The 17,171-nt window shown below is 37.2% G+C and overlaps 1 protein-coding gene across 1 annotated transcript in view; it reads left to right on the forward strand.

Annotated features, from left to right (window-relative positions):
* Nucleotides 1-1,878: 1,878 nt before the first annotated feature.
* The window catches only part of LOC134311979 (leukocyte immunoglobulin-like receptor subfamily B member 3-like), a 107,419-nt gene continuing 92,126 nt past the window's right edge, over nucleotides 1,879-17,171 (forward strand). Inside the window, exons 1-10 of the mRNA XM_062993628.1 lie at nucleotides 1,879-1,960; nucleotides 5,815-6,090; nucleotides 8,071-8,346; nucleotides 10,912-11,190; nucleotides 11,623-11,847; nucleotides 12,281-12,553; nucleotides 12,999-13,142; nucleotides 13,837-14,112; nucleotides 15,101-15,385; nucleotides 15,863-16,138. Of these exons, the coding sequence (XP_062849698.1) occupies nucleotides 1,879-1,960; nucleotides 5,815-6,090; nucleotides 8,071-8,346; nucleotides 10,912-11,190; nucleotides 11,623-11,847; nucleotides 12,281-12,553; nucleotides 12,999-13,142; nucleotides 13,837-14,112; nucleotides 15,101-15,385; nucleotides 15,863-16,138 (2,392 nt within the window). The remainder of the gene's footprint in view (nucleotides 1,961-5,814; nucleotides 6,091-8,070; nucleotides 8,347-10,911; nucleotides 11,191-11,622; nucleotides 11,848-12,280; nucleotides 12,554-12,998; nucleotides 13,143-13,836; nucleotides 14,113-15,100; nucleotides 15,386-15,862; nucleotides 16,139-17,171) is intronic.

The raw sequence follows: 17,171 nt of genomic DNA on the forward strand, positions 1-17,171 counted from the left end.
ATAATTAAGAAATGAGGGTTAATAATGTTAATTAACAGTCTGAGAATCTTAATTCATGAGATTCTGTGAGATTAATGAATGTGTGTGGAGTTCAGTTTTGTATTAAACTTTTCTCTGATGCTGAATTTAAAGTGTACAGGATGTTGTTCTGTTGCACTTTTTTATTATTTTTCATTGTTGACTGTATCAGTGATTTGGTTATTATTATTTAATAACATTTTTGTTCTTTTTGTTTAATCTAAGTTTGAACCATGAAAATATAGTAAATTCATTCACACTGATCAGCCATAACATTAAAACCACCCCTTAATATGCTGTCAAAACAGTTCTGACCTGCCGAGACCTGGACACCATGACACATATAAAGGTGTCCTGTAAATTTTAAAACATAAGATGTAGAGAAGAATCAGTAATGTAATTTTATTTTATTTATGATGAGTTTGTTTAGTTTATGGTTGATTTTTATGCTAACCTGCCAAAAATGCTCCTTGCCGTGTAAATCGACAACATGGACTCTGGTACCCGGGTTCAGTCCTTGTCTTTGTCACTGTCTGTTTTTTCCCATCAGGTACTTTGGTTTTAAGATTGAGTGTGTTTATAGGAATCAGTTTAAGAGTGTTTTAGGTTAGGGACTATTGTTAGGAGAGAAGGTCTGACTTGCAAATAACATTCCAATTGATCTGCAGGGCAGTGAAAGCTCAGTGGTTAAGCTGGACTAGTAATCAGAGGCCTGCCGGTTCAAGCTCCACCACCATGTTGACACTGTTGGGTCCCTGAGCAAGGCTCTTAACCCTTAATTGCTTATAATCGTGTTCGGTCATAATTGTAAGTCGCTTTGGATAAAAGCATCTGCTGAATGCTGTAAATGTAAATCTGCAAGGTGTTAAATGGAGTTGAGGTCACTCAATTTCCTCCTCACCAAACATATCAAGCCAGTGCTTTATAGACCGCGCTTTGTGCACTCTGGAAACGTCAGGCTGAAACATATAGCATATATGTGTCCACATACTTTTGGCCAGTGCAAGATGATTTCATTACTGCTGATTACATTCGACAGTGAATCTTGTTAAGAGTCATGTCCTTATGTGTTGCCATTTTACCCAACAGAGTGGTCACAGAGGCGCAGATGTTTTTGTATCTTTCATTTTTACTTAGTTTCTGTTATTTTGGCCACCTTATTTATTTATGGTTTTTAGCCACAGTATTGTTTTCAATACTGCTTCACCTCTCTCTCTCTTGTCCTCTGCAGTGGTGCAGTCATGTTAGACAGAGTGGTTATTACAGTGGTATTTTTACCACTCTGCGGCTTGTTCTTTGTTTCCTTTAAGCTTTTTTTCTTAGTTGTCCCACTCGTGTCATTATTGTGACGACCAGTTTTAATTTCAGCTTCAATTTCTACTTTCTCTCTTCCATCCTCCTTCTATGTTAGAGGCTGTAGTTTTTTTGTGTCTTTATTTGTTACTGTGTCTCCGTTGTGTCATGGTCACCTCTCACCTATTTTCCTGTTACCCTTTTTGTTCGTGACCTTTACCCACAGTGTTGTTCTACTTTGGTTATGCATTTAGCAGATTTGGTTCATTTTCAATTCTTGCATGTACGGGACTAAACCTGGAACCTCACTGGTGAGTCCCGAGTTAACTGGCCATGTTACAATGTACAAATATTTTCAGTATTTCTATGAACACGTCTCTGTGGTTTTAAAAAAAAAAGTGGTACATGAACACAGTGCCTTTATAAAGTATCTTTTTGTGATTATTGGAGAACCACACCACCCCCACTCCATATCAGAGGTGAAGAGGTGGAGAGGGTGGACTCCTGGGCATCCATGGATTCCTGGGCATCCATATCACTAAGGATTTGACTTGGGCATTAAACACTATGGCTCAACAGAGGATGTTTTTTCTGCGAAAGCTGAAGCAGGTGGGTCTGGCTCCTCAGCTGCGAAGGAATTTCTACAGAAGTACCATCGAAAGCATCCTCTGCCAAAGCTGCACTGTGTGGTTTGGACTCTGTATATATGGAGCAAATGAGAAGGAAAGCATGGTCCATCTGCACAGACAACAGCCACCCAGGTCATTCCCTGTTTATCCCACTGCCATCAGGGAAGAGGTACTGTACCATTAGGACTCAGACTAATAGGCTAAGAAATAGCTTTTTCCCTAGAGCTGTAGCCGCTATCACCCCTCCAACATATGCACACACACACACACACACACACACTCGGACCTGGAACGCTCGTCCCTCAACTCAACTAAACACACTCATTGATAAGACCTGAATTAAATTGGGCAAGGACCAATACTTGTCATTACTGAAATTTTTGCTGTATTTATTTTAACAAAATGTGTGATTGTTATATGTTTATGTGGTAGCTTGTGTTTTTCTTATTTTTTCTTTTCTTTTTTTTTTCTTTTTAAGCTGTAGTTTTAAAGTGCCAACTAAATTTCGTTGTAGAAATACAATGACAAATAAACATCCTTATCCTTATCCTTAATACAAAATTTCGCACTAACATGGCAGTGACATTATAGTGTATTATTTTTTGCTACTGCATCAGGTGCAGCAATGTTGTTGGGATTTTAAATACTATTTAATCTAATTGCCGTCTTTATTAGGAATGATTGCAGATAAACTAGAACTGATTTTATCATGCACAATGTGTTAATCTTACTCCCGTCGTTTTTAATTCTCAGTATTGACACAGGTGTTTAAATACCCCCAACAACACTGCTGCACTTGATACACTCATACAAGTACATCACACACAAACATGTCATTACCATGTTAATATCAGTGCACTGCAGAAAATGGTCTACCAATAATTTTTGGTGAGTGGGGGTCTTTGATAAATGGGGTGCATGCAGAAATACTTTAGGAAACCCTTGCAGGTAAACACATAAAGTGGTAGCCATATATCAACAAAATCTAAAATCTCTGCTGACTTCACTTCAGATGGGACGGGTTCTGTTTATCAAGCTTTTCTTTGCTCAGAACTTACCAGCTCTCCAGTTCTCCTGGAACCATGATGCTGGGTAATCTAGTCCGGTTTTCCTGCTGGCCCTATTTATCTTTTCCTGCAAATTCAGCCACTGTTGGCACCAGTTGATGTGGTGCGGGTGCCAATTCCCGGCTTGTTCTGGGTGACCATCATTTATTCTTTTTCCAAATATCTGGTTGTCAAAGCAGTTTGCCATATTGTTACAGCCAGTGTTCATTTCGGCTCAATCTTCTTTCTTCCAAATTTCTCTGCTGCAGGTTGCTGATGTTTTTCTTTGGTTAAGCATCCTGCATATTGGGTTCACTTACATGAACAGATTTATACATTTTGTCTTTGATCACATTTTATACTAATTATTTTCTCCCCCCCCCCCCCCCCTCACATTCAGTGCTGACTGGACTCTTCCACTGTGAACAAACCAAAGGTAATTTATGTGTATTTTATTTATTAGATAGTTTACATTAAATGCACTGCATGTACCTTGACTTGTTGCAACCATCAAAAAACTTTTTGCGACTTTTTAACCATAAATCTACACTTAATTACCCTTAATGAACACATACCTGTTAGCACCCGTTGTAGATGTACAGTTAGAGATTACAGCTATTTTCTTTTTTTGTTGTGTGTTAATCTTTTGCTATTTGTAGTGGGGCACTATTCTCCTCCCAGTGTTGGCATATATTTGTTACAAAATCCAAAATTTGCACACAAGGAGATCAAAACCCGATCAAAACACTTTCGCAACACATTATAAAACAAGTTCTTCAAACAATATTATGTTGTTGCTCCAACACTTAGTACATTGATTTTTTTGTAGTTTTGACAGCAGATTTTTTTCCCTATTCCTGCTCGTCCAAACACTCACTCACTCACTCACTCACTTTCTTAATCGCTTATTCAATCAGGGTTGCGGGGGGCGGGGGGGGGGGGGGGGGGGTGTTTGTTGCTGGAGCCTATCCCAGCTTTTCAATGGGCGCAAGACACACAGTAACACCCCGGACGGGGCGCCAGTCCATCGCAGGGCAGACACACACACACATTCACCTATAGGGCAATTCAGTGTCTCCAATTAACCTGACTGCATGTTTTTGGACAGTGGGAGGAAACCGGAGCTCCCGGAGGAAACCCACGCAGACATGCAAACTCCACACAGAAAGGACCCGGACCGCCCCACCTGGGGATTGAACCCAGGAGCTTCTTGCAGTGAGGAGACAGTGCTACCCAATTAGCCACTGTGCTGCCCCTCGATTAAACACTTCAGCTTTTTTACAGTCTGGGATATTGAATGTTATGTTCACCAATCAGTCACAGCATTAAAACCACAGACAGAAGTGAATAACACAGGTGAATGGTACCTGTCAATAAATTAGCCATTAAGTGCACAGACAGATCTTGAAGTTGATGTGTTGGAAAAATGAGCAAGTGTGGGGATCTGAGGGCCAAATTGTGATGGCTAGACAACTGGGTCTTGTGGGGTGTTCCTGACATGCAGTAGTTAGTAATACTTACCAAAAGTGGTCCAAGGGAGGACAACAGGTGAACCAGTGAAAGGGTCATGGGTTCTCAAGGCTCATTTATGCACATGGGGAGCAAAGCCTTGTCTGATCTGATCCCACAGAAGAGCTACTGTAGTTAATGCTGGCTATGATAGAATAGTGTCTGAATAAACAGTACATTGCACTGTATATAGATGCAAACCTGTCAGAGTGCCCATGCTGACCCCTTTCTCCCACTAAAAGCTCCTACAATGGGCCTGTGACTGCATGGCTCGTCTCTCTATGTGTATGTGGGCAGTTTCAAACTTTTTTCAATTTTTTATTAAAGAAAATAACAAATAGCTTTTTTGCTGGCCAGCCACTTTTGGAAAGGTTGACCACTGTTTCTCGTTTATTCCTTTTGTGGATAATGGCGTACACTGTGGTTTGCTGGAGTCCTAGAGTCTTACCAATGACTTGGTAACTCTTTACAGACTCATAGACTTTTTTCAGCATCTATATTTCTATTAATTGGGGACAGTGGTAACCTAGTGGGTAGAGCTTTGGGCTATCAACCAGAAGATTGGCGGTTCAAATCCAGGCTCTGCTATGCAGCCACTGTTGGGTCCTTGAGCAAGGCCCTTAACCCTGTCTGCTCCAGGGGCGCCGTACGATGGCTGACCCTGCGCTCTGACCCCAGCTTCAAAAACAAGCTGGGATATACGAAGAAAGAATTTCATTGTACTGTACAGCTGTATATGTATATATGACAAATAAAGTATATCTATCTTCTTCTTCTATATTTGAATCTCTTTAAAATGTAGCATCATGTGCTGGCCTGCTTCACATTGCCAGGTTTTATTTCAGTGATGTTTAGATTCAACAGGTCTGGCAGTAATGGTGGTTATGAAGGTAATTACTTTTTACATAGGGTTGGGTAGGGCTGACTAACATTTCTCCTTCAATAAATAACATCATCTTTTTAAAACAAATATTTTGTATGGCTTGGTTTTAGACAATAAAGGCAATAAGTGACTTAATAACTCTTTCCAGAGCAATATTTTTTCTCCTTTATTTATTATTCACTTAATCTTTCCAGAAACCTAAACAATGTACTTTGATCAGGTTTTGTTTAAAAACTGTGTTAGTATCGTGTCATTCTGAATGTGTTGCTGAGAATAAACATATCTATATACCCGAAAAATATCTGTTCATGTGTAAGTGTGTAAATGTCAGAGGTTGAGTGACCTGAGAAATTGTGCTTCAATTCTCCAAACATTAAACACTTACAACCACATAGCGTTTTTATTAATGTAATAATATTTTATTTTCTTTCTACAGAGAGACCAAAAGCTGCTGTGATCATAAAACCTGATAACCACGTGTTCATAGACGAGATTGTTACTCTCACATGTAACATAGAGAATGGAGGAGGTGTCCAGAACTGGAGGTACAGCTGGAATAAAGAAGGTTCAGACCAAACTGTCAGTAATGATCAGTATTACAGTATCTGGTATGTTAAACAGAACCATGCAGGTAAATACACCTGTACAGGAACAGAGACAGGAGGCTCACGTTCCTCACACCCCAGTGATGCTGTTCTACTGACTGTGTCAGGTGAGTCTGATCATCTCTTCTGTATATAATAACATCTGTATTACATCAGCATGTATTCAGTACTGGTGTAGAGGTGAGATTGATCTGATTACTGAATGTCTGTGTGTGATTGTGTGTATGTGAATGTATGTATGCGTCTTTGTGTGTGCTCATCCAAATGTGTGTGTAGACGCGTGTTTGTGTAAATCTGTGTGAGTGTGTGGATCTGTGTGTAGTTGTGTGTGTGATTAAATGTATGCTGCACATGAACTGAAAGTACAACCCCAAATAAAAAATAGTTGGGACATCATGGAAAATGCAAATAATAAAAGAGTTTCTTACATTTACTTTGACTTTTATTTGATGTCAGACAGGATGAACCTGAGATATTTCATGTTCTATCTTCTCAACTTTATTTAATTAATTAATAAACATCCATTCCTGCATTTCAGGACTGCAACACATTCCAAAAAAAGTTGGGACAGTGAAGCATTTATCTCTTTGTAATGTTGCCATTCCTTTCCACCACACTTAAAAGACCCTCTTATACAGCCATGCCTTTGTAATGTGTGCAGCAGGTGGTTTTGCATCATCTTGTTGAAAAATGCTGGACGTCCCTGGAAAAGATGACAGCTTGAAAAGTAAGTAGAAAAGTACATTGAGATCTTAGCGCAACATCTGCTGCCTTCAAGACGTCGTCTTTACCAGAGACGTCCAGCATTTTTCAACGGGACAATACAAACCCACCTGCTGCACCCATTACAAAGGCGCGGCTGCAGAAGAAGAGAGTACGGGTACTGGACTGGCCTAACTGCAGTCCTGACCTGTCCCCAACAGATAATGTGTGGAGAATTTTAAAACAAAAAGTTTAACATCAACCCTGTAATGTCGCACATCTTAAGACGTGTTTACAGAATGAATGGGACAAAATAAAACCTAAAAAACACTTGGTGTCCTTAATGCCAAAATGTTTAAAGGGATTAATTCATTACAGTCCCATTTCTTTTGGAATGTGTTGCAGGCCTGAAATGCAGGACTGGATGTATATTAACAAACGTTTAATATCTTGGGTACATATTCTCTGTAGTGAATTAAAAGTCAACATAAATGTAAGAACCCTGTGTTTTGATTTGCATTCTTCATTTTTTATTTGGTGATACAGCAGTGTAGCTTTTATCAGCAGATTCTGGATGAAATTTGGCGAAATTATTTTGTTGTAAAAGAACAAACAGCTTTAAAATCTTCATATTTTTTTATTAACAGCAAAACCCAAACCAACTGTGAGATTAGAACCTCAGAAGTTCATCTACACTGGAGACACCGTTACTCTGACCTGTGATCTGAATCAGTCTACAGGATGGATATTCTTCTGGTACAGAAATGATCAGCTTTTAAATTCTCAGGCCTCTGCAGCTAAAATCACCACCAACAAACTCAGTGAGAAACTTTCTAATACAGGAACAACAAAGTACAACTGTAGAGCACAAAGAGAAAACATCTACTACAGCAACAACCAGCACAACCACCACTACTACAGCTCAGAGCACAGTGATCCAGTTACCGTTACAGTGGAAGGTTTGTCATGTTTATAATTTTAAATAGATTTGATGTAGTCAAGAAATTAATATAATAATTTCACCAAATAATTTGCAGAACGATCTTTTAGCTCATAAGAAATGTTTCAGTTAATGCAACTAAACTGTTTTACTTTAAATAAATAAAAAACTAATGTTAAATAATTCTAATTAAAATGATTATAATAAAAAATGGGAATTTATGCTGACAGGTAAAGATGTCATGATTGGGTTTAAAATGAGTGTTAATGACAGAGTTTTTCATGAGTTCACCCCTAACCCCTTATTTTCCTGCTGCATACCCCAACTGCACTTGAGCTTTATGTCATGAACTGACGGGCAGACTGTGACTGCTTCAATTCTCCAAACATTATACACTCACAACCACAATGTTTCTTTATTAATGAAAATAAATTTCTTTCTACAGAGAGACCAAAACCAGCTGTGATCATAAATCCTGATAATCACGTGTTTATGGGAGAGCGAGTTACTCTCACATGTAACATAGAGAATGGAGGAGGTGTCCAGAACTGGAGGTACAGCTGGAATAAAGAAGGTTCAGACAGATTTATCAGTAATAAACAGCAGTACAGAATCAGTGATGTTACAGAGAATCATGCAGGTAAATACACCTGTACAGGAACAGAGACAGGAGGCTCACGTTCCTCACACCCCAGTGATGCTGTTCTACTGACTGTATCAGGTGAGTCTGATCATCTGTATGGATTAACATTGTATCACATCAAAATAATTTTACTGACCGGCGGGGGCAGGTGGATTTAAAATAGAATAATTATACTGCTCATACATGAGCTTTTTTTGCTGCAACGAGATGCTGCTTCCACCTGGGGGTGATATGAGACAATAAACACCCGTGTGTTGGAAATGGAAGCAGTGTTGTCCTTGCTGATGTATCTCTAATTCAGAGGTGGGCAATTACATTTTACAAGGGGCCACATAAGAAACTGTTACTGTTGTGGAGGGCCGGACCAATAGGATGAACTTCATTCTGCTCAATATTACTTAGATCTCTTTTTATTGCCTAAATTTTACAGTTCGATGTTACAATTATAAAATGAAAAGCAGGCAGAGTAAAAACATCAACATTATTTCACTATTTAATCAACTTTATTGAAAACTAATGTGAACAAAATGTGCATTAACTTCACACAAAGTTGTGTTGCTATTTGGATCACAAAGCTGATCATAACTGCTCCAGTGCTGCATGTGTAAAACGTTATAAAAAGTCTGTGTTGGTTTGCAGTTTAGTTAGTGAAGCTTCAGATTTGACGCTCTGCATTGTTCATGTTCTTGTATTTCTCTGTATTTAGTATTGTAACAGTGATATAAACCTAGATTTGAATTGTGTTCTTGTTAAAAACTCTATCGTCTCTGTCAGTCGCACTCAGTTCTGTTCAACTACACATTACAGTGAAGCTGGATACACTCGTCTCACACACACGCAAATCAAAACACGGAAATGTAAAGAAATAGCGCTCCCGTTAAAATTAAAACAATCCTGTTATATGGCATGTGTGATGTACATTTAGTTACGTCTGATTTTTTATTGCCACTGACCTCATGCGGGTCGGTTGGGGATGGCCCGCAGGCCTTGCAATGCCCAGGTCTGGTCTTCATTATTTATTTTTTCTGTGCGGCCTGGTAATAAATGACCCACGGACCGGTACTAGGTGGTTGGGGACCTCTGGTTTAGAGACTAAAACCACAGATATAATTTAGGAAACATTTACAGAAGAAAACTCAAATGAATAGAAATTACAATTTTACTTTATCTTAAAAACATGTATTTTTTGAACATCAATAAACTGAGAAACATTTACAATTTTATTCAAGGGATGAATGTAAGAGCACGATGAGCTATATTATATAAAAAAAGACAAAGCTAGAAGTAAATGTGTGTGTAACTATGACAGTTTGTGTGAACAAGACTGTGTGAATGTACAGTTTTCTCCACAAACCCTTTGTACAGATGAATGAAATGGTTATAAAAATACAGCGTCTGGTGAATCAGTTTCATCTCACAATAAAAAATGGAGAAAAATCATTGAATTGAAGGAAATTTATTCGGAAATGTAATCCCTAATTAAGGGATTTTTTTTAAATCCACATGTACCACAATAATTGGCACCGCTGTATGCAGATCGTCCAGGGTTTCAGGTCCTCTCTGGTTCTTTCTTCTCTTTATATCACCACACAGGTTTTCTATGGGGTTTAGATTAGAGGACTGATCGTAGGATCTTGATCTTTGTAAATGTAAATGATCCTCAGTAAACGATTGTTTTATTTATTTGGATGTATGTTTTGAATTATTTTTTTCTGTTTGAAGACCAGTAACAATCAGTTTTTAGTTTATTGACTGACAGAATGTCCTTCATAAAGTCCATGATGCCATGTACCCTAACTAGGTTTCCAGGGCCTTCAGAGTCAGAACAGCCCCACTAGACTTATACCTTATACTTAACAGTAACTTAAGTTGGCATCAGGTTCTTTTCAGTGTAGATCTCCTTCTTTTTATGCCAAAACCCACCTTAAGTGCCAAAAAGCAAAATTTTTATTTCACCTGACCACAGAACATGGTTCCAGTCATAGTGCCAGTAGTCTTTAGCAAACTCCTGGTGCTTTGTGGTTAGACGACAAGAAAAGCCCTTTTCTGGCAAGCCTTCCAAATAACCTATTGGCATGAAGGTGGCATCTAATGGTTGGTTTGGAAACGTCAGTTAAATGTTGGATGTTTTTCTTTTTTCTGTGTGAAATGAAGCTGATTCATTATAAGCTGAATTTCTTTTACTTCTTTGTATCAGGGATGCCAATAATTGTGGATGGGACTGAAAACATGTATGTATGTGTGTGTGTGTGTGTGTGTGTGCATGCATGTATGCCTTTGTGCCTGTGTGTGTCTGTGTGTTTGCATTTGGTTGTGTGTGTACATTTGTGTTTGCATCTGTGTGGATGTGTGTGTGTAGTAGTAGTGTGTGAGTGTAGATGTATGCATGTTTGTAGTTGTGTGTGTGTAATTAAATGTAAACTGCAAATAAATCTCTGAAATATACAATAAGAGAGCTTTATGTTTTAGAAGTAAAATTTGAACATCATCTGTCCACAAACTTTTGGTCTTATGATATATTTAGGGACGTTGTAGCAGTGTAGCTTTTTTCAGCAGATTTTAGATTAAATTTGGAGAAAATTAGAGAATAAAAGTTTTTAAAAAATGATAATTTAAAGTTTTAAAAGCTTCATTATTTTTCAGCAAAACCCAAACCAACTGTGAGATTAGAACCTCAGAACTTCATCTACACTGGAGACACCGTTACTCTGACCTGTGATCTGAATCAGTCTACAGGATGGACTTTCATCTGGTACAGAAATGATCAGGAAGTAAATCCTCAGATCTCTGCAGCTAAAATCACCACCAACAAACTCAGTGAGAAACTTTCTAATACAGGAACAACAAATGAGTACAAATGTAGAGCACGGAGAGGAAAATACTACACACTGTACAGTGATCCAGTTATTGTTACAGTGGAAGGTTTGTCGTGTTTTATACTTTTTATTACAGATTTAATGTCAAGAAATTAAAGTAATAATTTTATTTGATAAAACTGAGTGCTGCTGAATGATCTCTTATCCCATAAGAAATGCTTCAGTTAATGCTAAAATTAATCTTTCTAATGCAGTACTATTTTAACTTTAAATAAATTAAGACATGCTGAATAATTCTTTCATAATTCAACAACAATCACATAATGACAAATAAGATCAATTTGTTTAAATTGCAAAAGATTTTATTTTCTAAACTGTTGAGTTTTACACTGAATGATGTTTTACATGATGCTAGTTGAGTTTGTATTTTGTATTTTTTATATTGTAACTATAAAAATTTATATAATAATTTATTGTTTTTCTACAGAGAGACCAAAAGCTGCTGTGATCATAAATCCTGATAATCACGTGTTTGTAGGAGAGATTGTTACTCTCACATGTAACATAGAGAATGGAGGAGGTGTCCAGAACTGGAGGTACAGCTGGAATAAAGAAGGTTCAGACCAAACTGTCAGTAATGATCAGCAGTACAGAATCAATAATGTTACAGAGAATCACGCAGGTAAATACACCTGTACAGGAACAGAGACAGGAGGATCACGTTCCTCACACCCCAGTGATGCTGTTCTACTGACTGTATCAGGTGAGTCTGATCATCTGTACTTGTTACAGTAATTCATGGTGTTTAATCTGATTACTGCACCATGAATTTTTCTGAAAACAAACTAAAGTTCATTTGTGTGTATTTATACCTGATTTTTTTTACTGCTGGTGCTCGTCATATTACATTAATTTTTCTTGTCCAATCAGGATAAATGTAACACTGATGTTGAAAGTCAGTTAATCAGAGCTGAAATAGAACAGTTTTTTTCAGCACATGTGCTTTTATTGTTAAGTGACTAGAACCACAGATATAAATCTAGAAACATTTACAGAAATAAACCTCAAATTAATAGAAATGTACATTTTACTGTACTGTAAATTAGGAGAAAATAAGAGAATAAAAGTGATTAAACTGCTGATTTTGTTGTAAAAAAAACAAACAGCTTTAAAATCTTCATTATTTTTATTAACAGCAAAACCCAAACCAAATGTGAGATTAGAACCTCAGAACTTCATCTACACTGGAGACACCGTTACTCTGACCTGTGATCTGAATCAGTCTACAGGATGGACTTTCATCTGGTACAGAAATGATCAGGAAGTAAATCCTCAGATCTCTGCAGATAAAATCACCACCAACAAACTCAGTGAGAAACTTTCTAATCCAGGAACAACAAAGTACAAATGTAGAGCACAAAGAGAAAACACCTACGAGTTCAGTAATACAGTTACAGTTACAGTTGAAGGTTTGTCGTGTTTTTTATTTTTTATTACAAATTTGATGTCACGAAATTAATGTAATTATTTCACCAATTCCATGTTGTTCCATAAAAGTTTAAGTGCTGAAGAATGATCTCCTAGCTCGTAAAAAATGCTTCAATAAATACTAAAATTAATCATTCTAATGCAGTAAAAGTATTTTAACTTTAATTAAAGACATGTTAAATAATTCTGTAATAATTTAATAAGAGTAATTAAGTTTGTATTTAGGAAAGAATTTGATTGTTAATATTTGTTAGTATTTGGTTGTTAATAATTGTTAACACTCCAGTGTTTCACTATTTTAATGTCATGTGCACTTATTAGGGAAAATTCATAAAAAAATATTAATTTATATAATAATTTATTTTTTTTCTACAGAAAGACCAAAAACTGCTGTGATCATAAATACTGATAATCACGTGTTTATAGGAGAGATTGTTACTCTCACATGTAACATAGAGAATGGAGGACGTGTCCAGAACTGGAGGTACAGCTGGAATAAAGAAGGTTCAGACCAAACTGTCAGTAATGATCAGCAGTACAGAATCAGTGATGTTACAGAGAATCATGCAGGTAAATACACCTGTACAGGAACAGAGACAGGAGGATCACGTTCCTCACACCCCAGTGATGCTGTTCTACTGACTGTATCAGGTGAGTCTGATCATCTCTTCTGTATTTAAAAACATCTGTACAGTGCTGTGAAGAAGTATTTGTCCCCTCCCAAATTCTTCTTTTTCTGCATATTGGGTACACATGTATGTTTCAAATCATCAATTTAATATTAAGCAAAGATCCAAATAAACACAAAATGTTTTTTGATCATTTCATTTATGGAGGGAAAATTTCTGTTTAGCCCTACCTGATCCTGAGTAAAAAAAAAGTAATTGACCCCTCAGCTACTAAATCAACCAGTTATACTATTTCAGCTGACAACTGGGGTCACTTTTACTTGCCACACCCAGACATGACCACTACTGGACTTGCCACATCTAAACATCACCTAAAAACTGTTTTTGCACTGTGATGTAGGTCAGAAGGTCTTACAAATTATAGCAATATAACATAAACAATAAACTATTACACAACACTTAAAACCAGGTTTAATTCAAGTCATGCATGTTGTTTAATGAAGGTCAATTATAACCAAACTGCACTGACTGGTGGACTGTGACTGAAACTGTGCTTCAATTCTACAAACATTAAACACTCACAACCACAAACAAAGTGTCTTTAATATTACAAATAATATTTTTTTTTTCTACAGGGAGACCAAAAGCCACTGTGATCATAAATCCTGATAATCAGGTGTTTATAGGAGAGACTGTTACTCTCACATGTAACATAGAGAATGGAGGAGGTGTCCAGAACTGGAGCTACAGCTGGAATAAAGAAGGTTCAGACCAAACTGTCAGTAATGGTCAGCAGTACAGAATCAGTGATGTTACAGAGAATCATGCAGGTAAATACACCTGTACAGGAACAGAGACAGGAGGATCACGTTCCTCACACCCCTGTGATGCTGTTCTACTGACTATATCAGGTGAGTCTGATCATCTCTTCTTATTGATTAACATCTGTATCACATCATAATGTATTCAGTACTGGTGTAGAAGAGAGAGGCTTAAGATGTTACAGTAACTCATGGTGTACGATCTGATTACTGCACCATGAATATTACATTAATTTTCCTCTTCTAGTCAGTATAAATGTAACAAAGTAAAATGTTTGAGCAGTTAATGGTTGTCCCCAAAAGCAAACACCAACACACATGATTTAGATGAACAATTTAACAGGTTTATTAAGGCAACAAGGATTCAAATACTTAGGGCAGAAGGGACATAAAAGGAGCAGTGAGTGGACCAGGAGGCTAGGAAGTAGGCAGGAGGAACCAATGGAAACACAGGAGAGTTGGAAGGTGGCAAGGAGCAGGGGATCCAGAAGGGAGGAAGGCTAGGTGCAGAAGCTGTAAGAAGCAGGGCCTCCAGGGAAAACAAAAATATACACTAGACTAAAGTTACAGAACAATGGTAAGCTGAGAAGTTTTCACAGTGGCGTCAACAAACGATCTGGTGAGGACTGGATACCAGGGGCTTTTGATGACAGTAAAATAATTAGCTGATTGAAGCCAGGTGTACCCGATTAGCTGTAGAGGAGATTTATTGGAGTTAAATAGAGATAAAGTTCCCTTCAGCTCCACCAGATGTCACCAAACTTCCTAGCCTGGATCATAATGGATTGACCTACACAAATGGGACTCAGGACAGTTTCGGTATTAACAAATAATCTGTAATATAATCTCTGTTTTTCCGGTGCAACACTGATGCTGAAAGTCATTTAATCAGAGCTGAAATAAAACAGTTTTTAAGCACATGTGCTTTTATTACTAGAATCACAGATATAAATTTAGAAAAATTTACCGAAATAAACCTCAAATCAATAAAAATTTGAGAGAATAAAAGTGATAAAACTGCTGATTTTGTTGTAAAAGAACAAACAGCTTTAAAAGCTTCATTATTTTCTATTAACAGCAAAACCCAAACCAACTGTGAGATTAGAACCTCAGAACTTCATCTACACTGGAGACACCGTTACTCTGACCTGTGATCTGAATCAGTCTACAGGATGGACTTTCATCTGGTACAGAAATGATCAGGAAGTAAATCCTCAGATCTCTGCAGATAAAATCACCACCAACAAACTCAGTGAGAAACTTTCTAATACAGGAACAACAGAGTACAAATGTAGAGCACGAAGAGAAAAATACTACAGCTACTACTCAGAGTTCAGTGATCCAGTTACTGTTACAGTGGAAGGTTTGTTGTGTTTTATAATTTTTATTAAAGATTTAATGAAGTCAAGAAATTAATGTAATAATTTCACCAAATCCATGTTATTCCATAAAACTTTTAGTGCTGAAGAATGATCTCCTAGCTCGTAAAAATGCTTAAATGAATGCTATAATTAATTATTCTAAAGCAGTAAAAGTATTTCAACTTTAAATTAATAAAGACATGTTAAATAATTATACTGTATAATAATTTAATAACAATCACACAATGAGAAATTAGAACCATTTGTTTAAATTGCAAAGATTTTATTTGTTAAGCTGTTGAGTTTTACACTGGATGATTTTCTACATCATGCAGCTAGTTGAGTTTGTATTTAGGAGATAATTTGATTGTTAATATTTGTTAGTATTTGGTTGTTAATAATTGTTAACACTCCATGTGCACTTATTAGGAAAAAATTATAAAAAATCATTTATATAATAATTTACTTTATTTCTACAGAGAGACCAAAACCCACTGTGATCATAAATCCTGATAATCACGTGTTTATAGGAGAGATTGTTACTCTCACATGTAACATAGAGAATGGAGGAGGTGTCCAGAACTGGAGCTACAGCTGGAATAAAGAAGGTTCAGACCAAACTGTCAGTAATGATCAGCAGTACAGAATCAGTGATGTTACAGAGAATCATGCAGGTAAATACACCTGTACAGGAACAGAGACAGGAAGATCACGTTCCTCACACCCCAGTGATGCTGTTCTACTGACTGTATCAGGTGAGTCTGATCATCTCTTCTGTATTTAAAAACATCTGTACAGTGCTGTGAAAAAGTATTTGTCTCCTCCCAAATTCTTCTTTAATAACAATAATAACATAACATTTAAAACCAGGTTTAATTAAACAGCTGAAGTCATTAATGCTGTAATGAACATACTGATCAACCAATACATTAGGACCACACCCATAAATCTATTTTATTTTCGTAACAATCACTCATGTGAGGGCCAGGGAATATAAAAATATTGGGCTAATGGAATTTACTCCTAGTTAATGTGTTGATGCAGCAGACACGATCAGCATAATCACATTGTTATGACTAGGTGGAGGTATCACCAAAACAGAAAGAGGTGTCACATGTAGCCTGAGTCCCCACAGACAGTGGTCAGCCAGGTTGTTTGGCAGCCAGTAGATGCCAGAAGAAATGAAGGCCTAAGAAAAGTGCTACTGTGTCTCAAATAGCAAATCATTTTAACTCTGGTAATGAGGTGAATGTGCCGGTGTAGTGGCAGGTGAGTGCTAATGCTAACTCTTGTCTATTGCTGAAAGCACCTACAAGGAATCAGAACTGGACATTGGAGCAATAGGTTGGCTGTTCCAACAAATTCTGGTAGCTCCGAGATTATGTGGACGGCCGGCTAAGTGTGTGTTATTTTACCCACAAATAAGTGGCCATGAGGATGCATTGTAGGATGATTCACCTCTTAACATAGCTAAGACCAGATAATGTTGTAGCTCATCAGTGAATATCAGAGCGTACATAGGGCACAAATCCATCACAGTCAGTTTAGAAGCCATTAATAGAACTATGACTTCTATATATAATTTACATCTGTTCATAAAAATGATTGTATTAAATAAAAATTACATTATTAGTCTACGCTTCTGCTTAAGGTGTTATGGAGCTATATGTAGCAACATACAGTACTGTGACAGTGTACTATCTAAGTAATTGAGGATTAAGGGCCTTGCACAAACACTCAAAAGTGGCAGCCTGACAGTGATGGGGTTCGAACCAACGACCTTTTGAT

This window comes from Trichomycterus rosablanca, chromosome 4 (assembly GCF_030014385.1).
Source record: "Trichomycterus rosablanca isolate fTriRos1 chromosome 4, fTriRos1.hap1, whole genome shotgun sequence".
NCBI classification, from domain to species: domain Eukaryota; kingdom Metazoa; phylum Chordata; class Actinopteri; order Siluriformes; family Trichomycteridae; genus Trichomycterus; species Trichomycterus rosablanca.